We start from the raw sequence: 16,939 nt of genomic DNA on the forward strand, positions 1-16,939 counted from the left end.
CGGCTGAAAATAGACTAACAAGTTAGAAACCGACTAGTTCAAGGCCTTGTCGAAGTGTGTGGATAAAGTAAGTCAGAATGAAAATATTTGCGACTATTTTTTAGCTCTGCTTGTGTCTTGATAATAGACTCTTATTAAAACGACTGTACCAGGTCTTGGAAGTGCAACACAATGTGCCATAAAATAGCAACAAACCGAAACAAAAGTTAAACGTTAGAGAGGGCCATAATTATTATAGCACGTAGCTAAAGGAGTACTTCCTTTTGGTATGGGGTTGAAACAGGAAAACATTTTTTTGTTGTGATTAGTGTAACTTAGGAGTTGATTTTTTTGCCGTCAACTCCAATATAGTTTTTGATGCCAACCACTACATGTATTGAAATCTCAACTAAAATGTCCATAATAAAAGGACTTACTGTCAGGTCAAAGTTCATCACTGGCGTGGGTTGATAAGGAGAGGATAATGTTGGGTTAAGAAATTTGTAAAGAGATGCTTGTGCAATGCTTCGTTTCAACTCCAGACAGCGTTCGTTGACTGTGGGAAAGGATGAAACAATGTAGTCCAAAGTAGGCATCTCTTCGACTATTTCTACCACTTCCCTGGTTGTGCGGGATCTCTGAAATGGGCATGGAAATTATTGGGTTGCTGCAAAATCTGATAAATTACAGGTTTTATGTGATAAAAACAGCAAAAGTTTAATTCAAGTCCACTTTCTCTGCCATACAGAAATGTGCATAAAAGTTTTTGATGTAAGCTATTTTCTGTCATAGTTCTCACAACACTATAATCACCCCGAACAGTGTGCACTATCTGCTGTTTACTTTTTATGTATTTCTCTATTCTTTTACACCATAACTACTGTTAACTACAATTTGTTCCACATTTAAGCAAAAAAACATAAAGAAATGGAACATGTGGAGTCAAAAAACCACTCCACAAACAGTGTCTGATACTTTTTGACAGCTTTTGTACACTTAATGAAAGATCAAAAAACGTCTTACCACTGATGGCCAATCATTCACAGCCAGAATTAGTGAAGTCAGTGCATTTTGAAAATCAACATGAAGTGAATTGCTGTGGGTGTTGGTGAGTAGAAGGCAGCATAATTTCAAGTATGGTGCAATAAAGTGGTCAGTTAATCTGTTTGTCCATCTTCTTGAAATCGTGGTTACCACCTTGTAAAATATACAGAGTTACTTTGCATACGATTTGTTATGCACCAAAGTTCAGTACCACAATAAATCAATTTAATATTGTGCAAAGTATTCCCACTAAATGTGGTCTTTTAACCGTAACTGCGGTGCGATTGAACTTGGCTTTACATAAACAATCAGTCATTCTAAGGTTGTTGTTTTTTATCTCAAACTATTTTAAAGTATATATATTTGTATCAGTTTAACTAACCTTGATAACATGTAACAAATTTTTTAGCAACACCTTCAGTGGGGGTTTCAGAGTTTTGCATCGTTTACAGATGATCTGCTTTTTAGTTTGTCTGAAAAGAAAGTACAAAAACTTCATGTGAAACTCGATCTTAGAGAATAAAGCTGGAAGTACAAGATGCAGGCACACAGTTGTGGCAAGCAGAGGCAGCAAGTCCAAATATGCTTTTAGCATGGAAATCACCATGCATTTACAGGAAGCCACTTGAATTTCTCTTAGAAAGCTAGATTAGGTGGGCTTTTACTTACTTATGAACAGAATGGAACATCTTTCTTTTTACACCAATGTTCAAAATTGCTTCATCCAATTGTTGCAGATGACAATCCATCACATTTTGGTCTTTTATTATGTGAGCACATCCGTTGAAAGCACATTTTAATAAAACATCATCGCTTGAGGTGCACAAAACCTGATGGCAAAAATGCATTGCATGCAATTTGACAGATTTACATGGATGTTAGGTACCTTAAGAAGAAAAGAAAGGGTTTCCATTTTTCCACACAACTTCCTGTGCAACATTTCCTTAATGCGACCTGTTCTTAATAGTTGAAGCATAGCAACAATGTTAGATCTGAAAAGCATACGAAATTACCAAAGTATGCAAATTAAATCATATACCATACATCTGTTACAGACACATACTTGTTTAATGATAAAGACTTTTCACAGTGATGTAAAGTATGAGGACAGTATAACGAACAAAAAGATTCTGAGTTGATCACATTTACAGGACAGTGAGTGTTGGGCAATGACATGCAATCGTCCTTGCTGCTTGCAATTCTGAAAAAAAAAAGATTTGTACTGTTGGCAAAACATCCCATGTATTTACTACCTTCAATGTAATTAAATTAGTTTAGTTTTAAGAGTTTGGCAAACCTGGATAAGACATCAAGATGCTCATTTTGTATTTCATTCTCCCTGTCGTCCTCTTCGTCACTACTATGATCAATGTAATGATTAAATCCACCTTTTTTTATGTTTGCCAGTAACTTTTTCTCCATGAGGTCAAGCTTTTCACTAAAATAAAAATGTGTTGGATAACAAGATTCTACTTTACATGAGGTGCCTACGCATGGGTACACAATAAGATTTTTTTAATTCTGAAAATAAACAAACAGGCCAGTAAATTTAAGCTGGGAATATCTGGTTATACAAGGAGACAAAGAATTGTAGCAAAATACTGTATGATACTGCAGTATGCCATAATATGGTGCATTGTTTGAGTAACATAAGAATGTAAGCCTCAACAAGAGTAAATGAGACCAGATTGTGTTAATTAAGACCAGAACGTGTTATTTCAATTACAAATGGTTATCCCAGCCTGAACAGCTCCAACGATCAGCATGTTCAAAGGTAAGCAAAATTATAATTTTTGCATGAAGTAATTTTATTTCCATTAAAACTGCCTAACATGGGGTAACATAAGGTATACAATGCGGTACCATGTGTTATTTAGCACCACCGAACTATTAGCATCCTTTTTAGACAAAACAAAAACAGGTGGAATGTATGCTAACTTTTTCTTTTTATCTCTGATCATTCTTTTCAATGAAAAGTGAAGCTTTCGACGTTTGGGCTCCAAAGTGCCATCTTCCTGCAAGAAAAAAATACAAGACACTGAATTATTACGTTACACCTAAACAATTACAAAAATATTACAGTATGCTATAATGTTCATTGATTGAAGGTAACAGTATGAAACAAACACTTACAATGTTTGGTGAGTTGTCAAGTGAACCATTACCCTCAGTAGATATACAGAGTTTTTTCCCATGCCTCGGAGTTATTGGTTGAAATGTCAAAGCTGCTCTTTGCAGTTTCTATGGTAAAGAAATTTTCAAATTGAAACTTGTAGCATCACTTAACACACAAGTGTTCTATTTACCTCAAGAACTGGAGATATACTGCAGTTTGATTCTTGTGATGAAAAAACAGTGCCTTCTAAGTTAAGACATGGATTTTGAAAATAAGGAGGAGTGCTGCTGCATGTTGTGGAACCGCAAATCTAAACAAATTGCAGTTGTTAAGAACACAAAATATATAAAAGGCACAAGCATGGCAAAATATAAAGCTACTGTTTGTTTAATTTTCTCTGAACTAGTTTTGTCTGTGATATTACACATGAACATTGACCAGCTTAAATGTTTGCATGCCAGGGCAATTTTAAAATTGTTCAAACAAAATCATATTTACCTCTAAAGAGTTTTGTTTCACAGAGCAAGGGATTTTTGATGTTTCAGTTGTTGTTTTAATCGAATTTCCAATAAATTCAGGTAAATCACCACTGTCCTCATCATCTGTGCTTTCATTACTGTTCATATCCGACCACAAAGGATTCAAATCACCATCAGCAAAAATGCTTTCACCATCTGAGGTTTCTGATGAGGAACATCCACTTGTGTCAGATTCAGTCTGTTCTTTTGCAGGAATTGAAACGCAAGAAAAATTTGCTTTTACATTATTATCAGAAGAAATTGTGTTTTCTGTCACAGTTTTCAAACAAGGTTGTTCATCGGTAGGTTTTGTATTTTTACCAGATACATCTTTTCCTTTCTTCAAATCACAAACAGCTATTTTGTCATGACAATTCTTCCCTAATTGTTGTGCAACATTGTTCTTCGAAGGGGAATTTCCATGCAAATTATCCATAATATCAGGCAAGTCTGTCCAAATGTTTCTGTCAAACTTATGACCTTGCTTAGCTGAAGATGGATAGTTAGCTTTTGTGGCTTGTGGTTCAAATGTAACAATGTTTCTGTTTGTTGTTTTTGACACTAAAATCTCTTTTTTAGTCACTGCCAATTTCGGCAAAGTGTTTCTTTCCAAATTCGGAAAAAGTTGATTTGGTGGCAATGAAACCTGATTGGTTTCCCTTCCAATAGAGCTAACTCTACCTTTCTCCATCTTATCATGTATGTTATTCTGCAAACAAAATATAGTTTTAACACTCAAAGCCAAATATTACTGTGAAAAATCACCAAATGATAACTAACATTTCTGTCTTCATCACAGTTGTCATCTGAATCAGAAATGACAATAATGTCATTAACAGTTACACAATCCTGAAAACAATGTTGAATATAAATATGTTAAACTGATTTGCTATAATCTATAATCTATAATCAAGAAAATTTGCACAAAAACATTAATTTTATTATGATGCAAATACTTAGAAATGCAGACATGAATGCTTTACTGACTAAACAATGTGGAGTTAACTTACCTACTACAAAACAACTTTACAAATATGACGTAAGTACCAAAAAGGCAATGCCATAACTGCATGAAGATGATTAGAAATGAGTGTTGTTTCACCTGTTTAATTTTTTTGGGCAAGGAGCAATAGAATGTATTTTCTCTTTCCCTTTTTATTGCTTTTCCACAGTTTTCAAACTGCTGCTGGTGATTTGCCTAAGAGCATTATATTACACAATGAGTTCAAAAAGTCTGTAATTTCAGTTAACAAATGGACTTTTAAAAAATAAACAAATAATTATTAGTACACAAACTAGCAACCAATAAAAGATTGTAAACCATTTTACCTGGTAAGCACTTGCAAGGGGCTGTTTCACATTGAAATAGTTGGTAATGGTGTTGCTGCCACAAAACATTACAAACTGATATAAATTATAATATAGACTGAATAAAGCACTACACTACACATTAAACACTCTTGGCACTCAGAAATCCCACACATGCTGTTCGCCACACAAACAAAGCACTACAATACGTGACACACAAGGGCCACGTCAGCTTTGTACACACATGGATTAAACAGGAAGTGACAGACAGGTTAGTCTCTTTAAATCATCTGCATGCATTGTTGGTTAACAGCAGTATACACAGCATAGCTTACCAGAAGCATATACACACAATGCAGTTTGCAATATGTTTAATAAGTGTCAAACCTTTGTTGAATCAAGTGCTTTTTAGGTGTAGTTCGAGTTTTGGGTGATTGTGCAAAGTTTTTCATGAGTTCTTGCAAAATCATATGTTATTTTAAGAGGTTTTGTTAATATGAAAATTACTGCTAAATTTCTCTGCAAATCAAAACATGTAAAAAAAGATTAGGTTTTTTTAAATCTAAACATGATTATTCAACACACATTCTGAAAACCAAAACAAAACACTATCAACCACAAACAGTGCACAGCTGAGGCAAAAACACAAAAACAAGGAATCAACCCAAACATGTTTACAATTAGTAAGATTTTGAGATATGAGGTCAGCAAAGTAACGCATACTAGTGGGTATATGAATTAAAGGGATCAAGCATAGGTACAGTTTCTTAGATAGAAAAACCAACTGATGGAAAGACAAAAGTTCGACAAGCCACAGGCACCAAACAAAAATATAGAAATATTTCTGTCGAGTGTCGACTAAACCAGGACAAAGCTTTTGAAAGGAAAATTAATTACAGAACACTACAGAAGCTAAAGCCTACAAAAATCGTTGCTTTAATGGTTACAAACCACGTCTTAAAAATTCCAAAAGTGTGATTTTTAGGAGTTGCTTCAGTTGCACACTGAGAAGTGAGAACAATTAAGTATTGCACAAAAGCTACCAAAAAAGCAAAAAGGTTGCAGCTACAACACGTAAGAGAGGTTAATTAGTAAACAATGGAGGAAGATGTGAAACAACATGGGCAGAACTTGGAATGGAAGTACTCGAAAGCGGTCAGCTGGTCACGTCTAAAACTGCGGGCCCACTTGGATCACTTGGCCCGCTTGGTCCAGCACTTCATGCAATTGAAAAACTGCGGGCCACTATATCCAGTGCTTGTCACGTCTCTCGCAAGTATAAAAACTGCAGGCCCGCTATATCCAGTGCTTGTCGAGTCTCTTGCAAGGAAAAACTGCGGGCCCACAATATCCATTGCTTGGCCCGTCTCTCGCAGGGAAAAACGGGCCAAGCGGGCCCGCAGTTTTAGACGTGACCCACTCCAAAGTCGTCTACATCATTCTGCATTAGTGCATTCAACATCAACACAACTCACAATCACAATCTCACAGCAACGTTAACGGTCAGTTAAGGTAAGGGTAATGGGTAACTTCTATAGTTCTGCCCAACAAGCAATGTAATATTATTCAAAAATCACGCACAAAAATCGCAGCACCTGTAATATAAACAATCTTTACGAGTTGTCCACAAATTATTCGGAAGATAGTCGTCATCCGCAGGATACCCGACGGAACTTACGGAAACGATACTAATTTGCGGAAACTCCGCCAAAATTTAATCCATATTCGGAAACTCCGCCAAAATTTAATCCATATTTTTGCAATCAGAGGACATTGTTTGAAATGAATATTATGACACAACTAACGTAACACGCATTTTAAACAATGCCATAATGTAGCTTTTTTGGTTTACACCAAATGCTGGATAGACTCCAGGCATTGCTGCGAAGATGTTTGAAATGTAGATTTTTCACTAAATTAAAAAAAACGAAAAAACAGCTGTTTTTGGCTGTTTCAGACAAGAAGAATAGAGCGGAAAGTGTCAAACATCTAATGGGGGCGTACTCAGTGGTGGGATTGAGCCGGTTCGCACCGGTTCTATAGAACCGTCTCACGAAATTTTATGAGATCAGCGAACCGGTTAGCATTACTGGTTACTGTCCAAGGACTTTTTGTAACAGAACCAACTGAAAAATATGACTTTTGTGATAAAACCGGTCGGCAAAAAAATTGAATCCCACCACTGGGCGGACAGGACCCAAAAGTTATAGAACCACTGGTCTAAACTAAAGGGTATGAGACTATAAGGTACACAGTAGTTTATAGACAAAAAACAGAGACCGTTAGTTCCTGGCATTCCTGGTTAACACTCTGGTTCCCAAAATAGTAGCAGCTCGTGTTTATGTCATAAAACATAAATGGAAAGTGTTGGGTGACAAAGCAACCGTAGCCTACATGTTGTTAAATTGGTAAAATATTTACATTTACAAAAATATTCGGCATTCAGTGGATAATCCGATTTTTGCGGTTAAATACTGAGCAACAGGGCTTACGGCAAGAATTTGCACAATGTGCGCCAAAATGTGCAGGTCGAAATGTGCGCACATTTTTCGAAAATGTGCAGGTGCCAAAATGTGCAGGTTAAAATGTGCGCACATTTTTCGAAAATGTGCAGGTGCCAAAATGTGCAGGTCAAAATGTGCAGGTGCCAAAATGTGCAGGTTAAAATATGCGCACATTTTTCGAAAATGTGCAGGTGCCAAAATGTGCAGGTCAAAATGTGCAGGTGCCAAAATTTCTCCCTTTCATACTAAAAAAGTCTTTCTGTCCCTTTCACACAAACAATTTTTTGTCCCAATTACATAATTATTATATATCTTTCCCTGCATTTTTATTTTAAATAGTGTTCTGTGCAAATCAATTAACTTATATAGGTATGTTATTTTTCTTGTTAAATGCAGTGGATTAAGTTTTTTAACTGAACAGAATATGACCCTTCAGGGCAAAAATAACTGAAAATACAATGTGGTTTCAAACAAATGCAGTGGTAAATAACTGATGCCTATATAAATGGTGAGAACTTATACTTTTGCATTGCACATCCATCATTTTTTTCATGACATCTCAGTATTATCCTTTTCTAAACCCGTTTTGTTACCATTGTACATATTTTTTACCAAAAATATAATACAGAATGCCCACAGCGGTCTCAAAAAAATATTTTCCCTATCCTAATATTCTTTCTGGCTGTTTCAGTCTCTTTATCTCTCTAATTGTTCACGCCAGATTTAGTTTGTTTATTTATTTGCAATCCCACATGAAACATACACCTTTTTCGTTCATAATGGCAATCATCTAGTTTCTGTATATTAGTCAGGAAACAATTACAAATTTTGCAAAAGCATCTAATGATATTTTGGTGTATTATGATATTCCTACAGTAGGTCTTTTTAGCCATCTGGTCCACACAATAGCAAGTCAGAAGCAATAACATGAATGTTTTAGCAAACTTAAAATTAGGGCATCACATCAAGTATTTGTGTGGGTTTCAAAACTAACCTAATTAAATACCCATATACCAAGTTATGTCATGTAAATGAGCCTCAAACAAATAAAAAATGTCAAACATTAAGTTGGGCAACTGTGTGGTTGTCCTTTTCTTTTTGAATGTTGTCATTTGAGTTTCTTCCAAAGACACATATATAGTCCTTTTGTCAATTGTGCAGTATAACCCAAAGGATGGAAAACTTTCTAATAATTCATTTGTTTCATTGAATAAAAATCACTGGACAGCTGGGTCTTTGACTTGGTTTTGAGTTTAATAACAGTATACTCATATGGTAGTCCAGCAACTTCTAGAATTTCACATATGTCTTTTTTGGAAACTCTGTGAGGATCAGTGTAACTTTTGCAATGCAGTAAAAATCTAGCTTGTTGGCTGGCCGTAAACATCCTGTCAGGCATTTACGCACTTTGTAAAAGTTGCAGTAACTCATAAAAGGATAAGCGAGACCTCCAGACTTTGGCTCCACTAAAGAAATCAGCTGGCCCTGTGGTCGCATGGTTGACAACATGCTGACAATTTTGATAACTTCCGTAAACTAGTTTTTTGCCTTGAAAAAACATATCCTCATAAATACTCTGTTGTGTTTAACTCTTTGTTACTTATCATAGCAATTTGACTTGTGTTTTCTGCACCAGTTTCCTTGGTGGTTATGATGTCTAGCAATTGTTTTGGTGCCTTGAATTTTTCTTCAAATTACCCTTTGTTGACAGTTTAAAATGAGTAACTTTGGAAAAAAACATGATCTTTGTTCAAGCTTGACCTTTCGTCTGTCCAGAGTTCCTGGTCGAGGCCAAAGTCGTTGAACATCAGTTCAAAGATACAGCCAGTTAGGAAAGTTCTATTTTTACCAGACTTTAAATCAATTAGTAATAAACTTTATGCACCCTTTAATATGTTAGGTAAAATCACTTGAAAGCGTTTAAAGAAGTACTAAAAAGATAAAACGTACATTAAATACTCTCCAACAGCACAATCACAACCACGTAGTAACATTATACAGGGTAGATGCATAAATCTGACCATACAAGCCCAGCTTTGTCATTTGCTTGCTCTTAAAGCACCAAACTCAATGCAAGCATCCGACAAGCGTGTAGTGTTAATCAAGCGTGACGGAAACAATAGCTGGACTGTCATATGAGTATACTATTGTCTAATTGTAAAATCTATAGAAGCTGGGCAGGCTACAAGCTAACAGGCCTTAAATTAAAAACAATAAAGTCAAACCGATTGAGGTGACGATCGTGTACATATCTAGTCTGAAAAACAGTGTTTCCTATTTCCTGAATGCTAGATAATTTCACGCTTTGCCATATCTAACAAACACAACACGCATTTTTACAAGTTTCTCTTAAATCCGATTTTAATTTATAGGTCATAACTTATAACTAATATTTTTGGCACAATTTATGACCACAACAATAGTTTGACGTTAAATATCAATACTTCATTTGAGCGACTGCACATTTCGGCACCTGCACATTATGACTTGCACATTTCGGCACCTGCACATTTTCGAAAAATGTGCGCACATTTCGACCTGCACATTTTCGAGCACATTGTGCAAAAAACGCTCGCATGCCCGTCTCATACTGAGGCAACATCGCAAAATCAATCAATCAATCAATCGCCCAGGACTATGCATCCCCTCGCTTTGATGGACACAAGGTTCTTCCTTCGGATCGCATCCCTCTCCAGCGTTAGAAGAGCTACGCACTGTTGCCTGATGAGATCTATCCATCTCTTTGGACGGCGTCCTCTTCTTCTACCTTTAACAAAATCTTGCTTATAGCTGGCATTGATGAGTTCACTGCTTCTGGCAACATGCCCGAACCATCGAAGTCTCCTTGCCAACGGGCGACAGCACATCTTCTATGGTTTCGGTCATGCCCAGCGTGTTCCGTATGTGCTCGTTGCTGAGTTTGTCTCTCCGTGTCACTTTTAAGATTGTTCATTCCATTTCAAACGCCAGTAGAGCTCTTATCTCCTGTTCTCTGAGAGTTTATGACTCAGAACCTTATATGGCTATAGGGAGGATGGCCGTCTAAACCTCCTTAGACTCTAAGGACTATCTGGACCTCCAAAGACATGTCCAGAACCCTATAAACCACGCAAAATACAGCCTAAAAATTGTTACTTATCGACAACCAATTTTTACGCTCGTTTTTGCCGTGTGCTGTAGAAACAAGACACTATTTTATACACAATGCAATATTTCAGTGATTCCCAACCTTTCTGTGGTCACGTAGTACCACTTTAAGGCTAGGCCTACGCATCTTCAGCGCGTCCACCCGTGTTTAAAAAACGTATTTTCAACCACACGCTGTTACATTCTGAATCTAAAAATGTAGAACAACGAAAGCTCAGCACACTTATGCGCAATCTGTAACTGCTTTCTTTCCATCGGCCGATTAATGCGAGGTAAAACGTCATTTGACACAATATTTCGTAAATCATGTTTTAGTTTTAACAGTGTACGAAAAGAGTTTAGTACATGCGCCTTTTGCACTTGCAAACGGTGTATCTAAAATATACAGGATCGCTTGGATTACCTTTATATTGCTTGGTGCATGTTTATATCGCTTTTACCCTTGGATCGTTTGGTGAACCTTTATATAACGTGGTGGCTCACCAAGGGATCCTGTATATTTAGGATGAACCCCTTGCAGTATACACCCTAAGTCTCTGAAAATTAGTTTGATATGTGAGCGCATAATCGCTTTTATTTTAGTCATGATGAAACAATTCAAGACAAAACGCTCTGTTTACAAAGCGTTACTAGCTACATCGTAGCATGTGATACGCAACCAGATGTCAGAATAAGCGATACGTGTACAAAAATACGGAATAAACAAAATACCGAAAGGTGTGTGCATAGCACCGGTTGAGAACCACTGCAATACTTTTATACACAGGGTTGCCATCGACTTGAAACCAAAAATAAGGACAACCAAAAAAATAAATTTTCAATAGAAACGAAACAAACGTTTTTGAACAAATCTTTGCATTTTTACGAGCCACGACATATCACATGCCATATTTGTGGGCAGAAACAATCTGTTCCAGCAACTCTTTGTTCGTTCAAAATAGTTTGTGCATCTCACGACAGCCCAGGTCTAGGTTTAGGCTACCTTTACTTTCAGCAGGGATCTGACTTGTAAATGTTGAAAATAAGACAAAATAAGGACGTAAGTCAAAAATTTCTTAGAAATAAGGACAATTAACTTTTCTAAGTCATATAGCCCTTTAAAATAAGGACAAATCTTAGAAATAAGGACGGTATGGCAACCCTGTTTATACAGTACACGCAAAATGACTATACGCGACACTTTATTCTCACGCTGCATTAGAGCAGCAGTTACACAGAATGTTAAGAAACGTTTCCGGGAACCGACAAACTCACATGGTTTTCTAGCACATCCGCTTGGCAATAATCGATTGCTAATGCTTCTGTCTAACCCAGTGGTTCTCAACCTCATACTGATTGCGTTATCACCAAAACGAATTTTTCTATCGCTGCGCATCACTTCAATCTGATTTGAATTGGAGAGCCGAGAGATGGTCCTATTCTTCTTGACTATAGATCAGCATATATCTGCAACCAGCAAGGTGCTAATTTTAAAAGAATAAAGATGGATAATGTACATTGATCGGCTCTCATACCACATTTACGTTTGGATCGCTTCCACGTACAAGGTAATTACTGTTTGTTTTTAAGTTACCGATTATTTTACGAGGGGCCCAAAACTGAAAATTTGCTTCGCAGTGTCACCATGCAAAATAATTAAAAAATCATTTAGGCTTATTAGATATTTTAAACAGACGTGGAAAAGCACTCAAAACAATACGTAAACTATAATTTTCGTGTTTCTTGATAATTTTCGTGTTTCTTTTCGGGTGTACAGAATGGAAATGCAATAAGTTGGTAGATCTACTAACACCATAACTTACGTCAGCTAAACATTTAGCTAATTTTCGATAAGTGACGCAGGAGCTGAATAATTTATTTAGCAGCTAAAGAGGGGTAGGGTTGGGAAGTAAGTTTTAAAAATTGAACCCTAAGAACTAAATTGTAGGGTTAGTTTCATTGAATTTTAAATAATAATACCTAAACCCAACCCCAATAGCCTTAACCGTCAGGATATATTCAGATATAGGCTACCGTTTTAATAATCGGTCTTGGGCTGTTTGCGCCACCTATCGAATATTTGCTAAATGTGCGACTGACGTGAGTTATATGGTGTAGGCTAAGTGGATTTTCCCAATAAGTCTCCAAGCAATGGCACAGTGGCTTTCCAGACAGCGTTGATCGTGCCAGCATTGCATGGATCGTAGCGAGTTCTACCAGAGCTCTGCCTCGTATACAATGGGAACAACCGGCGAGAGTTCTTCATATACCCGGGGCCTTTTGCTCATTTATAATATGTGCATTCGATGTTATTGCTTTTGTTTTTATTTTTAATATGCATTTGCATTGTCCTTGCTGAATACAGTTAAAGATGTTTGTCAAATTAGAATTTAACGGCTGTTTACAATATAACTCTATAAAGTTGAAAAAAGCACTTAAAAATTATAATGATTGCTGAACAAATGTAAACGTGGGATGTTGGACTGCCAGTGTTTAATTCTTTCCAGAAAAATTATTGTGCATTCTTCTACACTGCCACGTCCAAACAAATGCACGATGACAATGCAATTTTGTATTTACAAACACTAACTCGAAAACGTACAATAGGCAGTCTTTAATTCGCCCACAGGCCCGACAAGGAAAAGTCTGATGGCAGACAAAGAGTTTCAAATTTTATTTTGGAATCGCTTCTTCGGCACCAGTTTCCTCTTCTGCTTTTACGTCAATCGCATGATAGCTTGCCCGAAATCCAGCGTGGCCGAACGAACGTCGAGATAAAAGTTGGACTATGGCTGTTCTGCCAGCCAGTGTGATTCGGTATTTATATCTGTGCTTATTGGTAAAAGAAACTACTCTGGAGGGGATTTTGGAATCTCCATTGTAAACCTACAGAGCAAAAACAAACGCAAAGACATAAAACAATAATATTTTCCAGGTGTATAAAGCTAATTAAGTTGCAACTTACCGTTAATGTGTCAAAACTACTGAGAATAATGGCCAAGATATTCAGTCTAACTCTGGTACCGAACTGTGACTTTATTGTCCACGTACAAACAGTTCCAGAACTGTATGTGCCGTTAGGAAAATTTGGCGAGGAAAATAGTTGTGGCGTTGCCGTTGCAGTAAGCTTACCTCCACAAGTCGATGTTTCCAGTTCCGCTAAATAGCCATTCAAAACAAAAAAGTAAGTCAGAACTCAGAAAGTTAGGATTCATTTATAGTTAATTTATAGGTAATCGTTTTTACAATGGTACGGTTTGGAAATTAAAAGATTAAAACATATCCAGATTTAGGAGTAGCGTTTAGCAAAAGTCTTCACTGGAATTTTGATCACCATCAGGTAAAATATAGTTAATTGATATCAAAAAAGGCACGTCAGAAACAACAATAATGCGTTAAAGACCTGCTTTTTTTAACTAAACCTATTCTAGCTACTGATAGCATTTGGATATGTTGACAAAGCTACACACCAACCTGTAGGGTTATATGTTTCATAATATGCGAAAAAGCCAGTGCTTGTAACCGTCTCATCGCTGTCGAATTCAACTCGGATTGTGTTGGAGGTTGACACGTAAGCGTGGAACACGTGTGGATTACCGCTTATGACAGCCAATTTTTCCGAATCAAAACTTTCGCCGTCTCTTATCTGTCGTGTATAATTAAGACTTACAAGACAGAAATTTTCTCAAGGTTTTACAAAAAAACACGATGTGTACAAAGTTAGCTATCACCTAAACTTGGGCGTGAGCGTCAAAAAACGCACCAGCTTTACTCAGCTGCCTCACCTTGATCCAATCACAACATTTTTCAAGTTTGATGTACGAAAACCAGATTCTAACTCTTTCACCTTCTGCAGCTCGAATTATCCAGACACAATGCAGATCATTCGGATGCTTTTTAGGGTAGCCGGGGGAACTAAAATTTGCATGGCCACTAGTTGGCGCTTCAAGTTCAGCTTCACATTCTAAGAATTTGATTCACAACGTTATAATGATATGCTGACATATATGTTTTCGGGGCTTTGTAAATAGTCGGTTAACATTTACAAAAAGCCATAAACTTTGTTTTAACAACAAAGATATACATTTTCCACATGCTTATGTTTTATCAACAAAGACATACATTTTCCACATGCTTATACCTGGGTTTATTGGCTCCACTACTGTGCCGTTGTCTGTTGTGTTTGATGGACTTACTGAAAACAAATTAACGTATGAATCACTTGCAAGACTCTTGTGAAAATCCGACCCTAGTACCTGAACTATAAAAGGCCCAAAATCCTGGGAAGTTCTCGCTTCCGTCAGATCTGAATCGAATTTGCAAAGAGTTTCCCGTTGAACGATATGTTTCAAAGCCACCATTGCGGCCTCTGAGGTACGCAATGGTACGAGAATTGTCGTCTGACCCATCCCGAAGCTGCACACATTCACCGGCCGGTTATAAACAATAAAACATCACAAGACGACAGCTTTCTTACCACCACACTATCGCAACATGTCTCCAAAGTGTATGAGGTAAAGGTAATTAGAATTAAATGTCCTTCTGGAGCTGTTATTGTCCACAGACAGAAGTTGTTCTCCTTGTACGAAAGGGGCCATCGTGGTGAAGTCACATCTTGTAACGACGTTGTTGCGGTAAGATTTCCCCCGCAGTTCTCTGGTCCTTGGACTGGAGCTGCAATATGTTTAAGTTTATTTCAAACCATATTGATATAGGAAGAACTGCGCTTATGTCAATTATGCGTGTAACTGAAGCCTTACCAATGCGATACTGCACGAAAAAGCCTGCTCCAGTAATAGAATCGTCAGAACTGAAGGAAACATGCAGTGCGTTGTTGGTTGATGCAAAATAATTGGTTCGCGTACTATTTCCACTTATAGGCATCAGCAGAGGAGAAGCAGAAGATTCACCATCACGAATCTAAATTTATAGTTTGGTAATCGCTTGCAACGTGGGTGCAACGAAATAAACAATAGAACTGTTTTCCATGTCTTACCCTGATGAAGTCGCAACAAGGTTCAGTATCAATGGTTGTGAATATCATTTCCACTTTGTCGTTCGGATTCTCAGCTTGTATTATCCACACGCAATTGAGATGGTTGCCATAGTTTAGCGGATAGTTAGGTGAGGAAAATTGCTGGGTGCTCGTATTAGCGATCAAAATAAACTCACACTCTTCCGAATGTTCCTCTACAAACAAAAAAACAAAGTTGACAAATTTTGCAAACATTTTTTAAGGTTAAGAATCACCATTTTAAAAAGTTAAAATCATCAATTGCCTATTTGATTAAAAAGTCGATGTTTATTTATCAATGTAAACCATTAAAATTTTACATCAGGCAAATGGTTTTAAAACGTCCTGGAATGTTTACATATTCATGAGCACGCTGACACATATAACACCATTGTTGCGACAACTTACTAACCCGCAAAAGCTCTTGACAAAAATATTCCGAAACAGCAAAGCAAAGCTGAGATAAGCTTCATTGTATTGTCGATAGTCTGTGCCCTCGGTAGGCTACAATGTTTGCGCCTTTGTCCACGAGGCTATAAATATGCGGAAAACTGCGAAACTAGCCACAACGCCGAAAGGCATCATATCGCACATCTGCATGGAAGATTTTTCTGTGGCTTTAGTTTGAGTGCAAACTGCACTTGTGGGGAATCACGCTTGTCATGTCGACTTTGACAAGAGGGTGATGAGTCAGAGCACGTGAGCACTGCTCTGAGCAATTAAAAATACACCAGTTTATATCGCATAAGGTTTGCACTGTTACATGTACTAAAATACCCGCGACAAGTAAAATACAATTATAATTGATATTATAATAATGTCTTGATTTGTGCAAAATTGCAATAAAAAGCTGTCAGCAAAACGTGCATTCAAATATAGGCCTAGCCTAACCATGACGCCACAACAAATTTACATGTAAATTGTATTTGTTGAATAAAATATACAAGAGGTCGTTACTTTATGTCAGCGGTCACCAAACAACGATAAATATTTCACCATGCCTCCGACAGTACCTCAATTGGTTTAATAAAAAGTATCGAACTAACAACTGTAAGATTTGTTTGTTGGGCGTATCAGGTATTATAACGCTTGCGAAGACCCGCGGCGCAGGTTGCTATATAGTTGGGACGAGAAACGCTATAGTTGGGACGAGAAATCCAAGCTAAATGTACCAAATAAAGCTTGAGTTAACCATTAGATCAGGGGTGGGCAACCTGCGGCCCGCGGGCCATATGCGGCCCTTTGAATTAAGGTTGTGCGCCCCGCGGAGACGCTTGAATTTGAAATGTACTGGCAAACGAGTCCAACTATTATATATATTTGAGCAGAT

General features: G+C 37.2%; 2 protein-coding genes across 2 annotated transcripts; both read right to left on the reverse strand.

Moving 5' to 3' along the window:
- Positions 1-416: 416 nt before the first annotated feature.
- LOC145208632 (uncharacterized) lies at positions 417-5,505 on the reverse strand (the record flags this gene model as incomplete). The annotated part of the gene is made up of 15 exons (XM_080078983.1): positions 5,353-5,505; positions 4,987-5,041; positions 4,760-4,855; positions 4,438-4,506; positions 3,638-4,366; positions 3,330-3,449; positions 3,157-3,264; positions 2,962-3,038; positions 2,321-2,461; positions 2,087-2,224; positions 1,910-2,015; positions 1,693-1,853; positions 1,406-1,496; positions 1,003-1,176; positions 417-617 (listed from the first exon to the last, which is right to left on the reverse strand). Coding segments are annotated over exons 1-15 (2,349 nt in total), but the record flags the coding sequence as incomplete, so codon positions are not given.
- A 7,612-nt stretch (positions 5,506-13,117) lies between these two features.
- LOC145208631 (scavenger receptor cysteine-rich domain-containing protein DMBT1-like) lies at positions 13,118-16,104 on the reverse strand. The gene is made up of 10 exons (XM_080078982.1): positions 16,022-16,104; positions 15,592-15,785; positions 15,356-15,515; positions 15,073-15,269; positions 14,852-15,011; positions 14,737-14,790; positions 14,381-14,559; positions 14,070-14,241; positions 13,561-13,754; positions 13,118-13,481 (listed from the first exon to the last, which is right to left on the reverse strand). Exons 1-10 carry the CDS (start codon positions 16,080-16,082, stop codon positions 13,269-13,271), a joined length of 1,584 nt encoding a protein of 527 aa, XP_079935108.1. The 5' UTR covers positions 16,083-16,104; the 3' UTR covers positions 13,118-13,268.
- Positions 16,105-16,939: the final 835 nt, after the last annotated feature.

This window comes from Phallusia mammillata, unplaced genomic scaffold (genome assembly GCF_965637545.1).
Source record: "Phallusia mammillata unplaced genomic scaffold, kaPhaMamm4.hap1.1 HAP1_SCAFFOLD_318, whole genome shotgun sequence".
In the NCBI taxonomy this organism is placed as follows: domain Eukaryota; kingdom Metazoa; phylum Chordata; class Ascidiacea; order Phlebobranchia; family Ascidiidae; genus Phallusia; species Phallusia mammillata.

What these genes read in the sequence shown, in the direction of transcription:
- LOC145208631 (XM_080078982.1), bottom strand. Translation starts at nt 16,082, where the DNA reads ATGAAGCTTATCTCAGCTTTGCTTTGCTGTTTCGGAATATTTTTGTCA. An exon ending in CTTGTTGCGACTTCATCAGG is followed by an intron (nt 15,516 to 15,591) that starts GTAAGACATGGA and finishes CTATAAATTTAG; the next exon opens with ATTCGTGATGGTGAATCTTC. An exon ending in AATGTTGTGATTGGATCAAG is followed by an intron (nt 14,242 to 14,380) that starts GTGAGGCAGCTG and finishes TATACACGACAG; the next exon opens with ATAAGAGACGGCGAAAGTTT.